This window comes from Propithecus coquereli, unplaced genomic scaffold (assembly GCF_000956105.1).
Source record: "Propithecus coquereli isolate 6110/MARCELLA unplaced genomic scaffold, Pcoq_1.0 Scaffold291, whole genome shotgun sequence".
Lineage (NCBI taxonomy): Eukaryota > Metazoa > Chordata > Mammalia > Primates > Indriidae > Propithecus > Propithecus coquereli.
In genome coordinates, this window is record NW_012148519.1 from 1,487,434 (window position 1) to 1,509,278 (window position 21,845).

At 37.6% G+C, this 21,845-nt stretch overlaps 1 protein-coding gene across 1 annotated transcript in view; it reads left to right on the top strand.

Moving 5' to 3' along the window:
• The window catches only part of SYNRG (synergin, gamma), a 110,824-nt gene that overhangs the window by 70,662 nt on the left and 18,317 nt on the right, over positions 1 to 21,845 (top strand). Inside the window, exons 9-15 of the mRNA XM_012648636.1 lie at positions 1,421 to 1,539; positions 1,741 to 1,806; positions 7,007 to 7,948; positions 17,124 to 17,582; positions 18,715 to 18,878; positions 19,672 to 19,725; positions 20,235 to 20,331. Coding sequence (XP_012504090.1) covers positions 1,421 to 1,539; positions 1,741 to 1,806; positions 7,007 to 7,948; positions 17,124 to 17,582; positions 18,715 to 18,878; positions 19,672 to 19,725; positions 20,235 to 20,331 — 1,901 coding nt within the window. The remainder of the gene's footprint in view (positions 1 to 1,420; positions 1,540 to 1,740; positions 1,807 to 7,006; positions 7,949 to 17,123; positions 17,583 to 18,714; positions 18,879 to 19,671; positions 19,726 to 20,234; positions 20,332 to 21,845) is intronic.

Here is a 21,845-nt window from a genome sequence, read left to right on the forward strand (position 1 = left end):
AGGCTGACGCCACGGCACTCTAGCCCCGGCAAAAGAGTGAGAGACTGTCTCAAAAAAAAAAATGTCACATTTAATGGAAAGATTTTACCAATGAGCTTTAAAAAAACATAGCTAAAGTCAAAGGGTCATGTACTAATAAAACAAATAGATCATTGAACGTTGTATTAATAGCTTTTTTCCTAAAACACTAATTACCTTTATCCCTATGTAACATTCTGTACAGTGAGCTTAAAGTTTAATTCATTATAGAATTTTTGAAAATCAACCTCTGATGTACAGATGATGATCCCTTACATTTGTCAAGATCAGATATGTAGTAGCTGTTTGGTAGTGATGTGAAATTATAATATTTAATGGCATTAAGTCCTAAAGCACTGTGTACCGCTATTAGCATGCAGGTGCTAGAGCCTGTTTTTACCTTGGTAGGCCACTGATAAGAAGATTTAAATGACTGTGGGAAGATTTTTGCTCCAGGGCAAAGAACTCAATAGAAATCCATTTCTATAACTTGTGTGTATGGTATTGAATGACATAAACTAGTGGTGGAATGATGTGTAAGGTTCATATGTAAAGGTTCTTCCTAGGAGCTGCCTGGATCTGATAAGGGGGTGGGGGGAAATGCTTTTACAGTATGTGTTTAAGCCTTCCAAGAATTACCCACACAGATACTACTCATTACACTATTTTCCCATCCAGTGAGAAATATGTCCACAGGCAAAAGTATCTTTATCTAATTTTGAAATGATTGTTGTTTTACTACAAAGATAGCTTCTGGAATCGCTGATGTGATCCTTGTAAAAATGCAAATTGTATTAACTCCACTGCTGCTTATCAGATGTATGAACTTCTGCCAGTAAGCAATGCAATATGATCAAAAGAAAAACAATTTACATCTTGGTTTGAACAACATTTCATAAATAGATTTTTATGTTAGCTCTTCTACCTCTGCACTCTGAACCTATTTGAAAGAAGAATTTATATGAAGGTTAACATCATTTATTTTAAAATATTGTGTATACGTATTTGGAACAGTGCACTTTTGCAGATTTATGGACCATAAGTTAAAATTCCAAAATGTCATCATTCTTTTATAATCTGTGTCCAGTGCCATTCCAATTGTTGTTATGGCTTAAAGAGATGCTTAGACAGCATGGATCTTACCCTTCTTCAATTAATCAAGAAAAAAATTACTGCTTGCGTGTTATTTTAATTTTTCCCCCCAAGAAAAAGGACATTGTTTTTAGTCACTTATGGTTAGGGGTGGGTGGTAGTGTGTGTGTGTGTGTGTGTGTGTGTGTGTGTGTGTGTAGCCATGAGCTTTAACTAGGTACCTGTTTGTCATTTTAATTCTAAGCTCCTATGTCATAGTAAGGGAAGGATTCGATGTGATCATTGAGACATGTTTCTTTTTCCCTTTTAGTGCCCCTTCTTTGTTGATGCCACTTCCCGGAACTAAAGCATCAGCTTCAATGGATAAATATGCTGTTTTTAAAGGAATTGCAGCTGACAAGTCCTCTGAAAATACTGTTCCACTTGGAGGTAAAAACAGTTTGTAAATTCATAAACCTGTGAATGTAACATTAAATTGTATGACTCTTTAAGTGGTGGCCTTTTATGTTAAATGTGTAAAATGCTTTTGCTACATGTTAAGTATGTTCTGTTAACTCAGTCTGCCTTACTTCCTTGAGCTGTGATCTCACGGTTCCTAACCTTAACTGAGCTTCTGTCTTTCCATTCTAGAGCATGGTGATAAGTACAGTGCTTTCAGAGAACTCGAAAGGGAGACAACAGAGAATAAACCTTTAGGTAAGTTTTTGGATAAATTATTTCCATTTTTTATAAAAGAGATTTTTTTTTTGATGGTTCTTTCAGTGATACTCCTGAACATTATTTTATTTTGTGTGCATATGTGTGTTTAGGAAGAAAAAACTAAATGGAGAAAATAATATGGTATAGTAGTGATGTTTATGATAGATACTCAGACTACCAATATTTTCAAAAAACCTTAATTGGTAGCTACTGTGTTTAATAAACTGAGTGGGGGATTATCTTGTGGAGAGGGGATGAGACTTTTTGTGGCTCTGGAAATGATAAGGAGGCAAACATGGTTTAGTTATTGGGAATTATTTTCTAAAATTTAGGGCAAATCCCAGATCCATGCAATTTCCTCTGAAGATAGTACATTCCCTTTCACTGGAAGCCTGCACGTGGAGTTAGATTCCTGTGTCAAATGAGAACTGTGACTACTTTTACTTATTGTAATGTTCAACAAGACTTGAACTGTTGGCAGTACAGCAGTCTGTGGACTGCAAGAGGCTGCAACTAGTCTTTTACTTTTCAAGATTTTTTTTCTGTTACTGTTGTGGTACCTGAGACTATTTTCTTTTTTTTAAGTTTCTCAATCTTTGGAAAGAAAACGTTTTAGAATATTGTCATTAAAAATTGGCTGGGCGCGGTGGCTCACGCCTGTAATCCTAGCACTCTGGGAGGCCGAGGCGGGCGGATTGTTTGAGCTCAGGAGTTCAAGACCAGCCTGAGCAAGAGCGAGACCCCATCTCTACCAAAAATAGAAAGAAATTAATTGGACAGCTAAAAATATATAGAAAAAATTAGCCGGGCATGGTGGCGCATGCCTGTAGTCCCAGCTACTCGGGAGGCTGAGGCAGGAGGATCGCTTTAGCCCAGGAGTTTGAGGTTGCTGTGAGCTAGACTGATGCCACAGCACTCTAGCCCGGGCAACAAAGTGAGACTCTGTCTCAAAAAAAAAAAATAGCTCTGATAAGGTATGATCACAACTACATGTCATAAAGCAGGCAGGTACAAGATATTTTACATCCACAGGGGTATGATACAGTACTGTATTACTAGCTATAATACTGGAGGATACAATTAAAAAGGCATTACATGAGACTTGAGTCGACTTTCCAGCAGTGGGCCCAGAGAAAGGTATGACACAGGTCTGGTAAAGAAGTGCACCTTCCGAGATAGGATTTCCTTCATTAGTTACACAAGTATAGGTACTCACTTCTCATGAACATCAGCTAAAAATCATTTAAACACAAACAAACAAAACATTGGATTCATACAAAGATGACCAAGTAGAGGAAAGCAAGACTCGACCTAACTAGTATTTACCAAATCTGTTGTGTTTGAATGGTGAGAGCTCCACTGAAGAATGGGGGTGCCAGTTAACACTTCAAAGCTTTGGACCGCAACCAAAACACAGCATCATTTCCAACAGAAGCAGTAGTCAAACAGTGCTCCCTTGATATGTTCAAGGATGCTGACATCAGTATTTAATCATCTGCTCACTCATCCAGGAAGAAGGGGAGATCAGTTACTAGACTTTGCTTGTGTTCAACTCAGTTACCACTTGATAAGATTTTCAAGATTGGCTATAATTTAATGAGAAAGATGGAGGTTTATGTGCATGTGTGGTTACCATCTCTAATAGAAGGACTTACAGTGAAAGGGAATATAGAATGATAATTTGAGAGCCAAGTATGTAAAAACTGCAAGTTATGTTTGTGATTAAATCCCACTAGGGACATGAGGTGTAGAGTTTAGATAATGCATAGGCCAAATTATGTTCTCCAAAGTTTACCTATGCATACTATGAAATGTATATACTCTAATGAGGATTTCCTTCTGGAAGCAGAACCACATTCTACCTTTATGTACTAAATGGTCAAACTTGGGACATCCTTCAAAAATCATTTATTTCCACCCTCTGCTTAGGGTGGGGGAGATAAATAAGGCAAGCATGGTTGAAACTATACTACTTGGTTGGACGTGGTGGCTCACGCCTATAATCTCAGCACTTTGGGAGGCTGAGGCAGGAGGATCACCTGAGGCCACAAGTTTGAGACCAGCCTAGGCAACATAGTGAGACCCTATCTCTACAAAAAATTTTTTAAACAATTAGACAGGCATGGTGGCACACGCCTGTAGCCTCAGCTACTCAGGAGGCTGAAGCAGAAGGATCCCTTGAGCCCAGGAGTTGGAGGCTGCAGTAAGCTATGATCACACTGCTTCACTCCAGCCTGGGTGACAGAGCAAGACCCTGTGTCTAAAAAAAGAAAGAACGAAACTGCTCAAGAGCCAGGCATGGTGACATCTTCCTGTAGTTCCAGCTACTCAAGAGGCTGAGACAGGAGGAGGATCATTTGAGCCTAGGAATCAAGTCCAGTCCCAGAACATTGTCATTTTTGTTAGCTGGCTTTCATTCTTACCTTTTTTTTCTTTTTGAGACGGGGTCTTGCTATGTTGCCCAGGCTGGACTTGAACTCCAGGAACAAGTGATCTTCCTACCTCAGCCTCCCAAGTAGCTGGGTCTACAGGCACATGCCACTGCATCCAGCACCATTCCTATCTTAACTTTAATTCTAAAGTCTTCCAAGTAGGGTTGCCAGCTTTGTTCATTTTAGGAGAATGTGTTTTATTTTCCTAAATGGTGTATCTTTTTTATATTCTCATTAAAAATGCATTGGCTAGGGTTGAAAGTATGAGATAAGAAAAAAATTTTAAAAATTAAGAAAAAGATACATTGACTTGACTTCATCAAAGTATGTTAGTATCTTAGAATTTATGAACAATCTTATAGTATTGGGTTCAGAGCTGTCGGTTTTCTTAGGTTACTGAATAGTAGATTTTAATATTTCCTTTTCTCTACCTCTACAGTTCAAGCCATAAATTAAATGAGTAAAACATTCTATATAGAGAAGTGACACTTCTTATTGAAATTTTAACAAAAAGTGTTCTCTTTTGAGATTTTGGGGACCTAAAAACTGACAGAGAAGGAAGCTTACAAGAATTCAGAAGTTAACTGAAAAACTGCTTGTGAGATGATATGCTTCTTGTGCCTTCTGATAGGCAAGCTTCCAATGACAACAATTCATTTATTTGCCAAGAAATTCTCTTTGTTCTTGAACTTGTAAACCCACCCATTTTTATTTCCTTTTAACCCTTTCACTCAGCTTACATTTCTAATGGAAAAGTTTACAATTTATCAGTAAGTTTAGTTTGCCGTGTGATTTTTTTTTTTCCAAATAACAAAGCAAAACTTGTCAATTTCACAGAGAATTCAGTTTAAAATTTAGGCTATGATAAAATCGGCTGCTTATCACCCTTTCATTTCCAGAAATAATACAAATATAATCAGTGATATACTTAATCTAAAAATCTAGAATGATTTTTAAAAATTATATAACTGTTTCTCCTGTCATTTGTGAAATTGACTTTAGTTTTATTGGTAGTATGTCTTACAAATGTAAATTACAGGAAATCTGAATGCCGTTTCTCTCTTTCTAAAATTTCCCTGATATTAGATGGATTAGATGGATTTCTCTGTGATGAATTATATTAATCGGTCAAGTATCTAACATTAGGAAGAAAAATGAGCTTGTATTATTTTCAATGCTTTTTTCAATCTGATATTTCAAAGAATATGTTATAAGTGCAATATATTTAAAGGCTGCATTATTTTATATGATAATTTTAAGAATTGGATTTTGGTTTTAAATACATTTTTATGGTTCGTATGCTTCTACATCTCATCGTTAGGGAAAAACAGAATTTTAAAAATGGGTGAGGAAATTAAAGCTTATATCTTAATTTATAAATCTCCAGAAATGGCAGTCATATTTTTTAATAATAAGTGATGTTGGTTGGTATGGCGATACTTACATTTGGTTCATCTCTGGTTTTCATTACCTAGTATTAGCTGAGTAGATTTTACGGTAGACCTTTAAATACTATTAGAGAACTGAGTTCGTCTGTATCCTAACATCATACCTACGAGCCAAGAAATGAAACCATTTTTAAGAATCATAGACCCAGATTTTTATCAGTGTCTTAACTGAGTCTATTTAACTATTCATGAGACATATGTAAGTACCTGTTTTCTCTAACCAAGAAATAAAAATATAAAATTCTGTCAGTAACCCCATCCTCAGAGTAGCGCAATATAAACAAAGGTCTAAATCATATCCTCTGAAACTTAAAATAATGGAGTTGGTATTTATTCAAATCCCTTTGAATTTTAATAAATAAGAATAAATGCTCATTGGTCAAAAATTTTCATGAAAAGTTCCCTTTAAATTAATACCTCCATATACTTGAGCAAGACCATATAGTATCTAATGTTATTCTTAAAGTGCACAGTTGAACCAAGTGTTGTATATCCTGAATATTAAATGTAGGATTTCTCATAATACTTTATTGATGCCTCTAGTTTTGTTTGTTTTTTTACCGTGTAACATGTTTTATCTTTAAAGGGTGCGTGTGTGTGTGTGTGTGTGTATGTATGTATGTATGTATGTATTTTCTTTTTTTTTTTTTTGGAGACAGGGTCTCTGTTGCCCAGGTTAGAGTGTGGTGGCATCATCATAGCTCACTGTAACCTCAAACTACTGGGCTGAAGTGGTCCTCCTGCCTAAGCCTCCGAGTAGCTTGGACTGCAGGTGTGTGCCACTACACCTGTCTAATTTTTTTATACAGGGTTTTACCGTGTCACCAAGGCTGGTCTCAAACTCCTGGCCTCAAGCAATCCTCTCACCTCAGCCTCCCAAAATGCTAGGATTACAGGCATGAGCCACAGTGCTCAGCCAAAGGGCCAACATTTTAACATGCCTCTCTACAGGAACCTCCAGCACCTATTTTTTATTCTATTCTATGCTTGGCTAGCTAGCCATAGGAACAAAAAGTCTTGAAAGCAGTGCTTTTGGCCAGGCGAAGTATCTGGAGCTGGGGGAGATACCATACTAAAAGCTTGAGCAAATGAAAATGGTACTGTTACTTACTTTCAGTTTGATTTCTGTTTATTTCAGTATCACTAGACTTCAATGTGGAAATAACCATGGAGTTCAGTAACGTTTACACTGTAATTGAGTAATGTCAAGCCAGTGGGAAAAAAATCAATAAAATTATGCTTGCAATTTAATATGCTGTGCATTATGTCATTTTCAGTTCAGCATTCTTATTCATTTGATTGCGTTTTTTCTTTCAGGAGAAAGCTTTGCAGAATTCAGATCTGCTGATGATGGTTTCACCGATTTTAAAACAGCCGATAGTATATCACCACTAGAGCCACCAACAAAAGACAAAACTTTTCCAGCATCCTTCCCCTCAGGAACTATACAACAGAAACAACAAACACAAGTGAAAACTCCTCTGAACCTAGCAGACCTAGATATGTTTTCCTCAGTTACTTGCAGCAGCGAGAAACCGTTATCTTTTTCAGCTGCATTCAGCACATCAAAATCAGTTTCCACACAACCACAGCCAACAGGTTCTGCTGCAACTACGACAACATTGGCATCAGCTAAAACTTCTAGTCTGGCTGATGATTTTGGAGAATTCAACCTTTTTGGGGAATATTCTAGTCTTGCATCTGTTGGGGAGCAGGATGACTTTGCAGATTTTATGGCTTTCAGTAATAGCTCTATTTCATCTGAGCAAAAGGCAGATGACAAATATGATGCCCTTAAAGAAGATGCGAGTCCTGTTTCTCTAACCAGCAACATGGGTAGCACAGCGAAGAGTGGACAAAACCCCACGGCCATGTCCACCAAGTACGATGTCTTCAAACAGCTTTCTCTGGAAGGATCTGGACTAGGTGTTGAAGACCTGAAAGATAACACTCCTTCAGGAAAAAGTGATGATGATTTTGCTGACTTCCACTCCAGTAAATTTTCTTCCATGAACTCGGACAAATCCCTGGGAGAGAAAGCAGTGGCTTTTAGGCACACCAAAGAAGACTCTGCTTCAGTGAAGTCCTTGGATCTCCCTTCCATTGGTGGCAGCAGTGTTGGCAAGGAGGACTCTGAAGATGCACTCTCTGTTCAGTTTGACATGAAATTGGCTGATGTGGGAGGAGATCTTAAGCATGTCATGTCTGATAGCTCTTTGGATTTACCAACAGTTAGTGGCCAGCATCCTCCTGCCGCAGGTGAGGAATTGGTGAGATTGCTCTGGTGACGGTGACATAGATTCAAAGATGAATCTGTGGGTGTTGATTTACATAAGAGTGAGGCTCTGGCTCTTTATGAATTTCTAATAATTAACCTCTTCGTTGCCAGTCTCCTTAAAGCAGTGTTAAATTTGATTCTATGGCTACTTGGATGGATATGTGGATACTATGACTACTGCGGAACTTAGATTGGATAGCTAAAATATTTTTATTTTTGAAATCTAACACCAACCTGGTATATTAGAGGCACATAAAAACCACCTGCTAAATGAGCCCCACATTGCCAGAAATTTTATTTACTATAAAGACTTTTGCAGTGTCAGCAATGTTCCTCCATTTCTGTGAGTGAAATCAGTGTTTCCCTCTCCTTTTTCCCTCTCTTGGGCATATTTAGCAGCTGCCAATATAGTATTCTGTTTAGTTTACAGAAACCAACTCTTGTTAGGTCAAGAAAGTAAAAATTTCTAACCAGTTGAAGTGCAGTTTGCCACATCCCTTCAAGAGAAGAAGAGGGATACATTTCAGGAACAGGCACAAAATTAAAAAAAGAAGAGAAGAGGGAAAGAGCTTATATATGGATGTTCTGTATGTCAGGGTCTGCAAGGAAGAGGGCATGTGTTGTTAGTGGAATCCAGGTACTGTTTTCAGTGTTAATTCTATTACTGGAAATATTAAGTTGTAACAAATCCGTAGATGGTAGAATAGGGTAACTACTAACTTTCTGATAAAATGTGTGAAAACATCTTATTAGGGAGCCCTCTTTCAATTCTGTGCAAATTTACATGTAGCAGTTTATTCTCTCATCCAACTTCCTGTCATAAAAACTAGATTCCCAAGTGTCCTAGTTTTTGTTTTGTTTTTTGATATGTATATAGAAAGATAAACCTATTTTGTGGCCTTTAATAATGAGAAATATCTCAGTATTATTGTATTATTCTAGAAAATGTATTATGCATATGAAGGGTTTGGTTTTTTGTTTGGTAACTAGAAAGGGACACACAAGACACTTCCAAGTTTACAGATTCAGGCAGAAATTGTAAAGTACTATAGCTTTTGCACATATATCAAATTGATAAGTCAGGAAACAAAACTGCGTCCATCCTTTAGTGATTGAAATATTGGAGGGATTCTTAAACAGGGTGCTGGATCAGGGGCAAGTTAGCAGAGACATTACATATTTCACGTTGCTGCTTGCTAAGGTATTTTCCAAGTGCAGTGGGCGGTCTAAAGAGCTCCTTGTGCCCTTGACTGTCTACTTTCTTTTTTTTGTACTTCTCAGAAATTTTCTTATTTTTTTGCTGCTGCTCGTTTGAGAAAGTGATTTTGCTTTTCTTTTTTTGTATGAGCTGCTTGAGCCACAGCAGTTGGTTGCAAAGTGCTCTGTTTTCTGAACAACAATATTTGATTTTTATTTAAAAATCTCATAACATGTATACTAGCCTTTTGGACTCTGACATTATTAATTAGAAGCTATTTTTCTGAAAGTGAATCTATATTCTTTCACAGTGCCAAGCTAGATGTCTTTATGAGATGAGTCTAATCCGGGTTTGGGGTGTCTTTTTTAAATTTTTTCCATTTTCTTTGGGAAGGGGAGGTTGGTTTTTTGACTAAGCTTGTTCTTATTGACCTGTTAAAATAATCTTCTGTGCTCATGTTCTTTTATGTATGTTTGGAACATTCCCAGCTTGGAACCTGTAACGTTCAAGCCAACTCTCTTCAGTTTGAGGATATTCTTAAAAGCAGATTGTTTCCTCCCATTGATCTGTAAACCTGTCAGAAAGGAGCAGTATCCCTTTAGAGCGGTTGTTAAAAGGGGTTGACGTCTGACCAATGAGCTGTAGACCTGGTGAGCAAAATTGTGCATAAATGTATCGTAGAGGGTAAATGGCAGGGGCTTCTTCAGTGTGATGTGGTTTTATTTTATCCCCATATTTACCACAGTGTCTCTTGCTCTCTTAGTTCGAGGGTTAGAGGTATTTCTTCTTGGAGAAATAAGAACTGAGCTGATGAAAAGAGAATAAAACCTAGTAGATTGCTATCTGTGGACCTTGATCCTGTTTAGAAACCCTAACTTAACTCTGAAGGGGATACTGTCTCTTTTAACTCTTGCTATAATTCTTTGTATGGAAGATAGATAATACTAATAACGTTGCCTGATTTTTCTGCATATTATTACATTTAACCCTTTGAGCTCTTGCTGCATATACTTTTAACTAAGTTGCTTTTTTACCCCCCTAAATTTAATCTCTCTGGCACTGAAGCAACTGTGTGTAGTCATTACGATCATCTGGTTTTGTTGGCAGCAAGAGCTTACCCTCATTTGTGACATTCTCAAAGGGTTAGCAAGACTTCTGTAGCTAGCTACCTACCTACCTGTAAAGTAGCTCTTCTTTGACATTGCAAATCTTTGTATTTTAATTAGCGCCTTTTTGGGGGGCTGCTTTTCTGATGCCTTTTTTTTCAATTTAGACATTTTCTGTGTGAATGTGCCTTCAAACTTGCTTTAGTATATTCCTCTGCAAATACTGATCTGCATGCTTATTCTGATGACTTCTTTTCCAGCTCTTCTGTACCACTCTCTTTTGTGATCTGTAAGTCCTGTGTTAATAAATAATTCTTTGGCATATTTTGAAAGTGTGGGGATGTGTGTAATTTGTACTTTTTCAGGGTTAGACCAAAGAAATACCTGGCTGGTATCAAGTTTAAAGCTATAGTATCAGCCTGGCACAATGGCTCACGCCTGTAATCCTAGCACTCCGAGAGGCTGAGATGGGAGGATTGCTTGAGCTCAGGAGTTCAAAAGCAGCCTGAGCAAGAGCGAGACCCCTTCTCTACAAAAAATAGAAAAATTAACCACGCATAGTTGCCCGGGCCTGTAGTCTCAGCTACTCAGGAGGCTAAAGTGGGAGAATCGCTTGAGCCCAGGAGTTGGAGGTTGCTGTGAGCTATGATGAGGCTACTGCACTCTAGCCCTCTAGCCCTGGGAGCAGAGCGAGACACTGTCTCCAAAAAAAAAAAAACACTATAGTATCCTCTGAGACTAGAGGGCTTTTCCCTTTTGTTCGTTTCCTCAAACACCTGTCTTCTAAGATAATATTGGTACATTTTAGCCTTTGCCCCTTATAATTTCATTGATGTGAGGTTTTAACGTGGCACTGGATTTGAAATACAGTTTAAACTTTAAAAAGTGTGAACTTTACACTACTTTTCATAATAGGGAGAGAGAAAATTTATTCCAGTTCGTTCTAATGAAGAAACTGAATATATTTTATTGGAGAGGGGGCCTGCCTCTACTTGTAGTTACATTATGAAGAGAAGGGGAAGGTGAGAAAGAAAACCTAAGAGTTGAGTGTTGGGGAAAGAGAGACACAGATACTAGATAAATAGATATTTATAAACTTAATTTGAAATAAATCATCAAATGATATTGGGATGGACTTCTGAGCACAGTAAATGTAAACTGAATTTAAATTGATAAGCTATGTAATGGAGGGCGTTTAGTGTTAATACCAAGAAGTCTTTAGGACTGAACTTGATTTGAATTTGAAATTGGCTACTCCATCCTCTGATTCCAGAGCATGTTATCGTTCTAACTTCAGAATGTAGTATGAAGCAAACCTCAGTCTTTTTTTTACTCATACCACATAAAGCAAGTTGTTAAAACAACTTTAGAGGATATGTCAAGTAAACTTTGAACCGTTTTCATTTTGAAAAAAACAATTTCTAGAAAGATCAATGTAAGTTAGCAACAAAAGTGGACCAAACTTAGAAAATATTTTCTCCATTTTAGAGTATAATAATAGCAAAAATCCTTGGAAATATTATTGTTTTTCAGGTCAGAAGCCCAAGACCAATAAAAACCTTGAGGGGAAAAAAAGGGCTATTTCCATGGTTTAACATTTTTATTCTTATGTTTTAAAGCTTTTAGTTGTTTGTTCTTTTTTAGAATTTGGGAAAGAAAGGAAATTAAATCGCCAAACATGAGGATTTTTGAGTAGGATTCCTGAGGGATATTGTTTTTGAAATATGCCATTTGAGAAAGTAAAAAGTTGCTTGTTGGGTTTTAGATTAACTCTAAGAAAAGCCAGGCTTGCCATTCAAAATACAGTGTCGTCCAGAGCATAAAGCTTTAGAAAGTTGAATTTTAAAAATTGGTTTCAAAAACCTTGTATAAATGAGTTATATTTTAATTATGATGTGATCTGATGCTAACAAATTTGGAAGAAAGAGATCTCAGTGTAGCTTTCTTCTAGTGTAGCTTTCATCCGGCTGCCCTTTGTTTGGGATTTTCCTGTGCTGTGTGTAAGACCAAGGCGGTTCTGGCTGAGGAATTCCTTTGTCAGTGGAGTTTCCTAATGCTAGAGTGGTCCATCTGGGACTCTTATTTTAACTCCTTACTGCATTTATCTGATCAGGCTACAGAAAATGACTGAATATATAACTGTGTGTAAAGCATATATTCACAAATTGAGCAATTAATGTTCCCAAAGTAACATATTTTTTAGGGAGGTAGTTTTAATAATACAATGATATAAATGTCTTTTTCAATAAAGACTTGAAGAAGTCTATGTTACAGGTTCAAACAAACAAAAAAATACCATTCTGTTTACCCCAACACCAATAAGATATGGTCAGTGCTTGACATTATATATCGGTGCCTGAGAAATTATACAATTGTATTTGTGTTCTGCAGTCATTCTACTGTTCGTGTTAAAGTCCCAGCTGATTTTTGGAAGTAGCACAGGCACATGAAGGGAACCCTGGTAACATCAAAGAAGCTGTGCTAAATCCTGCAAGAACTCAAAGAATCAAATTATTTTTAAAGAGCTCTTCTTAGCTCTTTGATTTTCCATCATTGGAGTACTTTTGATAAGTTGTTTCAGAAACTGTTGGCCCTGTAACTTTGAGAGCATGAGAGGGTCATGTACATAGGACAGTCTGCTGGGTGTTGCGCTCTCGCTTGCATGGCCAAAGGGCCCGATTACAGTTGCTCTCTTCTGTGCTTACTTAGTTGTCTTTTTGATGCAATTTTTATTTATTTATGACCACAGGCCGTCCCACGGTATATCCCAACTTCATTCCTTGGTCTTCTAAACTCCTCTGACTTAAAATATCCACAGGTTTGCGAGTTTTCTTTTTTGAACTTAAAACACTGAAACGAAAACCTGAAGGTGCTTACGATAGTGCAGATATAATTTAAACCATAGAGTTACGCGAGTCAGTACCAATGAAGAATGGGAGGTTTTCATGCAGATGAAAATACACTGGAAGGCAATTATACAGCAGCACTTTATAGCCTGTCACACTTACACTGTGATCACTTTCGTTCCTGTTTTCTTCAACAACACCTATCAGGGTGTTTGAGACTTATAGGACAAAGACCAGGTTTTATAGTTTATATAGGATATGAATATGACTGATCTCATAGATAGATCCAAGATAGAAGAGGGCCTAAGGTAGAACAGGGCCAGGGGTGGAGAGAAACTGAAATGTACAAATATTTCATGGTTTTTGCTTTAGTAAATGAAGTCTAGATTAAATCAGTATTGGAAATTAAAACATATTTCTTCCTTAGTCAAATGAACATTTTTATGGCTATAGAAAACACTTGAGAATAGTGGAATTTGCACGTATATCTCCTTTCTTCTTTCTCTAAACTCCTTCAACAGCCAGTATCTCTTAAAAACCTGGGCATATGCTTACAGCTTTAGAAAACGTCCATGGGACTGAGTATGGCCTTCTGTGTCCTGTAGCGACAGCTCGCATTCTTTGTTCCTAGAAATACCTTGAACAACATCCATTCAAAAGGGATTTGAATAGAGGTTATAGAAGAGACTGATAGGGTTACTTGCCAGCATAAGCAAGAAATCCGTGTCTTGATTTGAGATCCATGATGGAAAACAGATTGTATAGTTTATTCCTTTGGCCTTTGTAATAGGACATTCCTGGTTGCAAACAAATACATGTATTAAAGCACAGAATTTGGTGTATTATCTGTGTGTAATTGCAGTTCAACCTAGCACAGTCTAGGAGTTATCCAGAGAATTGGAAATACAGTAGTGATTCTCTGTTCATTTTATTGCATTCATTGTCCACTTTTTTTTCTTTTTCTCTTGCAATTTTCAGAATTCAGCTATCAAATTGAAAACTCATCTATAGTAACTTCAGTTATTACAACATAAAATGTGGGTTATTCCACATCATTCCTCCAGACAAGACTTCTATCACTTATGTTGTAGGTCTTATATAATCTTTAATATTTTGAGACCGTTATACAATAATACGTATAATTGGACTGTTTAGAAAATGTAGAACTGTTAACATAGATAATGAGGAGTTTTCTTCCTTTACCTTAATTGAACCAGTGTACCACATTTTTCTTAGAAAATGGTTTACAAATATTCACTATGCCAGGAGAGACTACTCTATATTATTTATAAATGCTAAGGTTTAGGGATACAGTGTTCTGTCTCACATTCCTCATGTACTGTCAGTTTTAGTACTTATGTGTTCAAATGAATTACACTTTAGTAAATTACTTTTTCACATTATAGTAGCCAATAAATAAGCAAAACTAATTTAAAACTCAACTTCGAAGGTTTTTAGTGAACCTTGTTTAGTGAACTCTTCATTATTTTTTTAAAGTATAAAATATTTCATTTTAAGTCTTTGGTTTTTTAGTCTTTATTTGGTCATTTCTGTGAGTTTACCAAAAGGTAAACTGTTATATGCACATATATCATTTTTAATAAAAATAACATTTATTAAAGACCTGTATAGTTTTAAAAGGTCTTCAGTTAAGATAATCCCTTATTACTTATAATGCCTTTTACGTGATTATATTGGTCATTCTATTTTTTTTAAAAAGGTTTTTTTCTTGTTGCGTAATTACACAAAAGGGTCTTTTGATTTCCATAGCAACTTGGTTGCAGTGTTTGAACTGGAGCTATCTTTTCATTAAATTTATCTTTGGTCTCCAGAAAAATTGCTACCCTTTTAATAGATGAGATTCTAGGAGCAGTTCCTGCTATATTATGGTTTCCCAGAAGAGCTTTCTGGTAGAGTCTAATAAAAATATCTGTATTGTGAAACATTCTTCTGAATGTAGCCCTTGAAGGACTAGTCTTGTGTTGAACAGCATCTGCCCTCTGATTCAGTTTCACCTCATTTGAGTCAGGGCACCTTCTGATCCTTTTAAATAATGGGGAGAAAAACACTGCAGCAAGAGACTAAGAAAGTATTTGGTCTAAAGGCTTGTTTCATTCATTCTAAGCTATACATTTTTCACCTGAATCTTTGTTTTCCTTTTGTTTAATAAACCACATTTGAAGAGTACCATTTGTACTACAGAATTTTAAAATATACCATCACTGTGTAAATGCTATTTGCTTTTCTCTGGTTTGCTTTTTGTATATCTAGCGTTTTCCATTTTTATTAATAATTTAGTACCCTTTCCTAACAGGACTCAGAGAGATTTGAGGTATACTGTTAGAAGAGCTATGGAAATGTCAAGAGCCCTTCCCTTCATAAACTATGCAGTATTGCTGTGAAGGAAATTAAAAAAATGACACAGAGTTGGTCCACCTATTGACTTAGTTCTGAAAATCTGGGCCACAAAACTTTTGAGCAATCTCCTTATGAATCATGTAGGTGGTTGTCAGACAGAGTCTTGCATTCGGTCTTCTTGCCTAACATACAGTGACTAAAATGAAACTAAGTGTATCAGCGAGACTGAATGGACAGCACTGCTGCGAAGGTCTTCTCCACACCAGCCTAACCTCGCCTCAGCTGGTTTTGCTTTCTGAAAATGAGTAACAAAGTCTTCCCCTAGTAACGTCACTAAAATGCTGAGCTGATTTTTCACTTTTACTTTGAATATTGCCATTGTGGGCCCTAAAGCAGCAACTAAATGTCAAATTGGAGCTGATGGCAGCTATGCTGAACAAACACTAGCTATTACGTCTTGCTCACCAGGCTCTGAGCCAGCCTCTTACACACATTATCACAGTTGAGCATCATAACACAGCCCTTCCGAGTACATGGTCTTCCCCTTGTTTTACAGATAAGTAAACCGAGGTTCAGAAATGTTAAATCATTTTCCCAGTGTCACACAGATAGTAGATGGCAGAGTTGAATTCAGGCCTATCTAAATAAAAAAAACTTATATTCTTTCTGCTGTTTTATTCTACCTCTTACATTATTTAAATATATATTAAGAATGATTTGAAAAAGGAGTTTTCTGCCCTAGCATTTTCTTTTTCTTCTTTTCATTTTTTTTTTTTTTAATGGGGGAGCAAATACATAGTTGAAGGAGAAACAGGATCCCAACAGGACCCAGATCTTTGATTCTATTTTTTAAATACTAAAGTAGATTAGATTGATTTTGTGTTTCTTTCCTTATACTCCATCCCAGCATTATGACGTCCAAATTGACCAAAATAACAACCAGGTAAGTAATTGCTTGATTAAAATCTCATATTTGGCCTTGCCTGAGGCAGAAATTCCTAATAATTGATTAAAAGTTAGGTGACATTATTTTCAGTTTAGTTTTGAGAAACTGTCAATTTGTAATTAATTTGTCATGACATTTTCATTCACGTGACCAGATTTTAAAGGAACATTTTCCAACGAAGTCAAGACAAAAGGAGACATGTTATAGGCAGGAAATATCAGTAGATTTTAAAGTTTATAAAGGAACAGTTTATGAAATGACCCCAATCTTATATTACATGGTATATATGTTGGTAGATGAACCTCCTTTTTTAGTAATTTTTATATCCAAAGAAAGTGGTTCTTGGTAACTAAATATAAATACCAACTCAAGGCTAATGTGGGTTTTTTGAGATCAGATTTTACAGCCCAACTCTTTTAATTTTAGTATAAGCTCTACATTTATTAATAGTTGATTCCAATGTAGTAGAAAACTAACCAAATATGCTAGGCATTTTGCTTCTGCAGAGTTTAGGGCATTTCGCCTAAATCGCGTGCCTCTAATTGTGGGATCTTATTTCCCTTTCAGATATAGAGGACTTAAAATATGCTGCTTTTGGAAGCTACAGTAGCAATTTTGCAGTGAGCACACACACAAGCTATGACTGGTCAGACAGGGATGATGCATCTCAGGGCAGAAAACTCTCTCCATTTGTCCTCTCAGCAGGAAGTGGATCCCCCTCAGCTGCCTCAGTTCTTCAAAAGAGAGAGACTTCATTTGGCAGTTCTGAAAACATCACCATGACGTCTCTCTCCAAAGCAACGACCTTTGCAAGTGAAGATGCTCTTCCAGAGACTGCCTTCCCATCTTTTGCCAGTTTTAAGGACATGATTGCACAGACCTGTGAGCAAAAGGAATATGAAAGCAGGGACTATAAAGATTTGGGAAGACAGGACCTGCCTACGGCTGAACGGAGCCAAGAGGCCTTGTGTCCAAGCCCAGCTTCCAGCAGTGCCTCTCACGAAACCCCCAAAGAATGTTCAGATGACTTTGGAGAGTTTCAAAGTGAAAAGCCCAAAATCAGCAAATTTGACTTTTTAGTAGCCAATTCACAAAACAAAATGAAATCCAGTGAAGAAATGATCAAAAGTGAGCTGGCAACCTTTGACCTTTCTGTTCAAGGTGAGTAGCTTTCAAGGTAGGTTTTACTATCGTGGTTTTTTTTTCCCCGCTGAGAATTTAGTTGTTCTTTCTTAAGAATAAAATGTTGGTCCCTGGTTGCAGGAAATAGATTTTCCAGTCTTTGAGATCAGGATCAATTACAGATAGCTATAATACTGACTTCCCCGAGACTAAACTGAGGTCAAATCAGTAGGCCTCAAATAACTGCTTTTTGAGCGCAAAACAAACACAGCATGCAGTTATTGTTCTTTAGCTGGTTCGGTTAGAGGTGTGCTGTGTTAAAAGAGCCAGAGAAATGGATTTGATCCATCTGCAGGCACATTAGTGCTGCTCTTGTTCCCGGGTTACACACAGTGTCTTTTCATCCGAAGGCTTCACTGTGGTAGCTGTGGATCTGTATCCAGCCTGCAGACCTGCTTTGACCCACAAAGAAGTTTTTTAAAAGTATGAAGTAATTGCCAATATTTAAAAATGATGAGATTTCACAATCTGGATTTCTAGCTTTTCTTGAAAAGTCATAATATCTGGCGATACTAGGCCTGCATTTCCGCGACTTGACATCAGCTGGAGCTGAGTAACAGCACTTCCTGTAGATGGGGCGGGGCATGCTCTCTCTTTGGCCAGGATCCCCACCGCTTGCTATCTCAAACTGACCTCCTTCGGTCATTTACTTTACTTGCCTGGTCTCTGAGACATTTGAGGTCACCTCTTCTGCTTTAATCCCACCCTTACAGAAGGGATCATTGATTTCAGTTCGATTGAGAGAATATGTAGGAGCTCAGTTGCACATCCGTAAGAAATGTCTGGAAAAGTAACACAACTCTTATGCACTGGTATTTAGAAGGGCGCTTTTGTGCTCCAGACTGTAGTGATTCTGCACTTAGAATTATGGAAGAATTGTGATAGATCAGAGAAGAGTAACAGAGAAAACTAAAGGCAGGAAAACCAAGCAAGAGAGAATGACTGAAAGGATTCAACGTGTAGCTTCACAGACAAAATGCATGAGGATTGTGTTTCCAGATGCCTCATGATGTAAACATCTGAAGAAGAGGATCATGTTAGCAAAGAAGAGCCTCTGCTTGAACTAAGCTGAGTAATCCAAACCTTTAACCGTACCGTCCACTTCTCCCAGGATCACACAAGAGGAGTTTGAGCCTTGGTGATAAAGAAATAAGCCGTTCTTCTCCTTCTCCGGCTTTGGAGCAGCCTTTCAGAGACCGTTCCAACACTCTGAGTGAGAAGCCTGCTCTGCCTGTCATCCGTGACAAGTACAAGGATCTCACGGGAGAGGTAGAGGTAAGCAAGGTAGTCTTCTACAGGGGGGCAGGTGAAAGACAGGCTGAGCACTGAGGTCCCCAAGAAAAAGTGCTTTTGGCTTTCCAGTGGGGAAATGAGGGGCAGAAAGACACAAGGCACCAGACATAAAGAGAATGGTAACGTTAGCCCTGGGCAGAATTATTTCCCAGATGCAGCATCCACTAAAAGCATTTAGTGACCCTAAAACTGAAATTACTCATGGGATTTCATAAGGAGGAAAGTGTCTATGGAATTCTTTTTGAGCATTAGACTTTATCATCTTATTGAATGTTAAAACTTCAAAATAGAGGAGAGAGGGAAAATATTCTGGATCTTCTATTTCTGTTTGCTGCCTCTTAATCCCACTCTGTCTTCCCCCAAGAGCCAACATGCTTGACTCTCCTCCTTTCCCTGCTTCTTGTCTCACACACACACACGTGCACACGTGTACGCACACACAGCATTATAACTGTAGAGGGAAAGGCGTACTGGATACCTATGTGGTGAACACCTTTGAAGAAAGGCCTTACACTGTTACTGACGGGAACAAATAAGGCAACGTTTAAAGAGGGAAGCTACTATAAACATTTCCCTCGGATTCACAGGTCAGGTGTTCAGAAGTTACATTAATTAGCAATTTAAAGTAATTAATAGTGGATTCAAAAAGATAAACTGCTTGAACTAGAGTGATTTTAATAAAAAGAAAAGTCTTCCAAGCTCTTTGAATTGACAGAAGTCATAAACAGGATCCCACAATTGTGCGTTTAACCAGTTCTTTTTCTCAAATCCACAGGAAAATGAGAGATATGCATATGAATGGCAGAGATGCCTGGGGAGTGCCCTGGATGTGAGTATGTTACTTCTGTGTTCACACATATGTAAGTGCCCTCTTGTGCTGTTTTGCCTTCTTGGTTCACTTGAATGGACAGAGGCAAACCTCAGGAGAGCCTTAACGACGGCCTTGTGCAAAGCGAAACCCCGTGGAAAGTCACACATCTTAAGTCAGACATCTTCTTTCACATTTATAATAGCAAACACTGGCTCATTTGTCACCTGTCTCTTCATCTGTCACTATGTTTAAGAAATGACAAAGTGATGTCATTAACTCTGCCTAAATCAAAATAACATTTAAACTAAAGAACCTCTATCTTTTCTCTTCCAGAGAAATAAAGGATTGCTTCTTCAAGGTTAAAATTAAGTTCTCAGATTTGTTTTAGCGCAGTCATACACACACACAGCAGTCGGTCATGCTCTTTCACACCTCCTGGCTTTCTGCTTCGGTTTTCTACTAATAGTAAATTGATTTGCAGTGACTTTTCTCGGTTATGTAAGGTGATGTGATTTCATTTCTTGTAGGTCATTAAGAAAGCAAATGATACCTTAAATGGAATCAGTAGTAGCTCTGTTTGCACAGAAGTAATTCAGTCCGCTCAAGGCATGGAATATTTATTGGGTATGTTCTTTTATATTTTTCTTATTCAAAAGCATGGCACTTGCATTATCTTCAGTTTTCCCTTCTGTTAAGTATTTTAAGCTAGATCTCTCAAATTACACATACTCCACTAAGTTGTAGATAAGATACTTAGGTCACAGGCACTAACAACTATTTGACTTAAGGTCTCTATGGCTAAGTTTCTCAGTCCTTGCTTTTTATATATATGTACAAATATATATGGATATGTACAATTGTATCTTTGTTACTGGTTTATCAAAAAGCTGAACTAGTGATGCATTAAAATGAAATCATTTTGACTCCAGTCAATGCCTTGGCATACTCTCTGGATTCTTCTTCACTAACCCCTTAATGACATCACAGATACCTTAACTTCCTGGCCATCTGCAGCTGTTAAACATCCCAATTCTTGAAACTGCAATCTCTGTCCAACGTAGTGTTCCTCCCTCCCCAAGCTCTGGACCCCAGTCTTTTTCAGATCTTTACTCAAATGCCAGCTTCTAAGCGAGGTCTTCCCTAGAATCCCTTTCTCAAAGCAGTATCCCCTCTCCCCACCCCTGGTACTTCCTATCCCCATCTCTGTTTGATTTTCTCTTTAGACTGATCAGCTTTAATAGCTTATATTTTTGCATATTGTTCTTGTTTTTACTGTCTCCCTCCACTAGAATGAACCTCCAAGAAGGCAGGAATTTTGGTCTTTTTTGTTCACTGGTGTCCCCAACACCTAATTTAGTGCCTGGCACAGAATGCCTACTGTATAGGTCCTCAGAAGTACTTGCTGGATGAGTGCAGGGATGTAGCATCTGCTTTACTCCCACCACCTCACTCTAGGACCTAGAGTCTGGTCCTCTTTTCCTGTTCAGACAGGCACAATTCTGCTGTATAAGCAGATGTCCACCAGGAAATGTTTTCTTCTAGTAGGGTTCCTAATAGCTACAGAAGATTCTCAGAAGCCCCTTCATTCAACTTAGGGTGGGCAATAATTCCTGCCCTTCCCTTGGGGAAGGAAGAGGAAAAGCCATAGTGGCGTACACAGGCTAAGGATGTACTGCCCTGAAGATCCCCTGGAATCCCTCCAGTATTCACTTAGGTTGGGGTACTATGTTTGGTGACTGTCACATTACAGGGGTTGGGGGAATGTCTGAGAATGTGGAGGTACTTGGCGTCTCTCATCCTTGCTTGAAGAGTTCAGCCACCGTTCAGAGACCACAGAAAAAGAATCGTTCTGTATCCTATTAAGAGTGTAAAAGATACCTTTACAGCCAAAGAGTTTGTAAATCATTGGGATTCAGAGGGGTGAGATATTGCTTAATTACTTTGTGATGATATTAACATATAGATTCTTTTAACATATAGATTCTTTAACATATAGATAACATATAGATTCTTCTATTCCCATTTTCAGCCAGTTTAATGGGATTTCCCAGATTGAAACAGATGGACTCATAAATAAACCTTAAAAAAAAAAAAAAAGCTAAGAACTTATGTAATACCTACAATTCTTCAGGCATTGT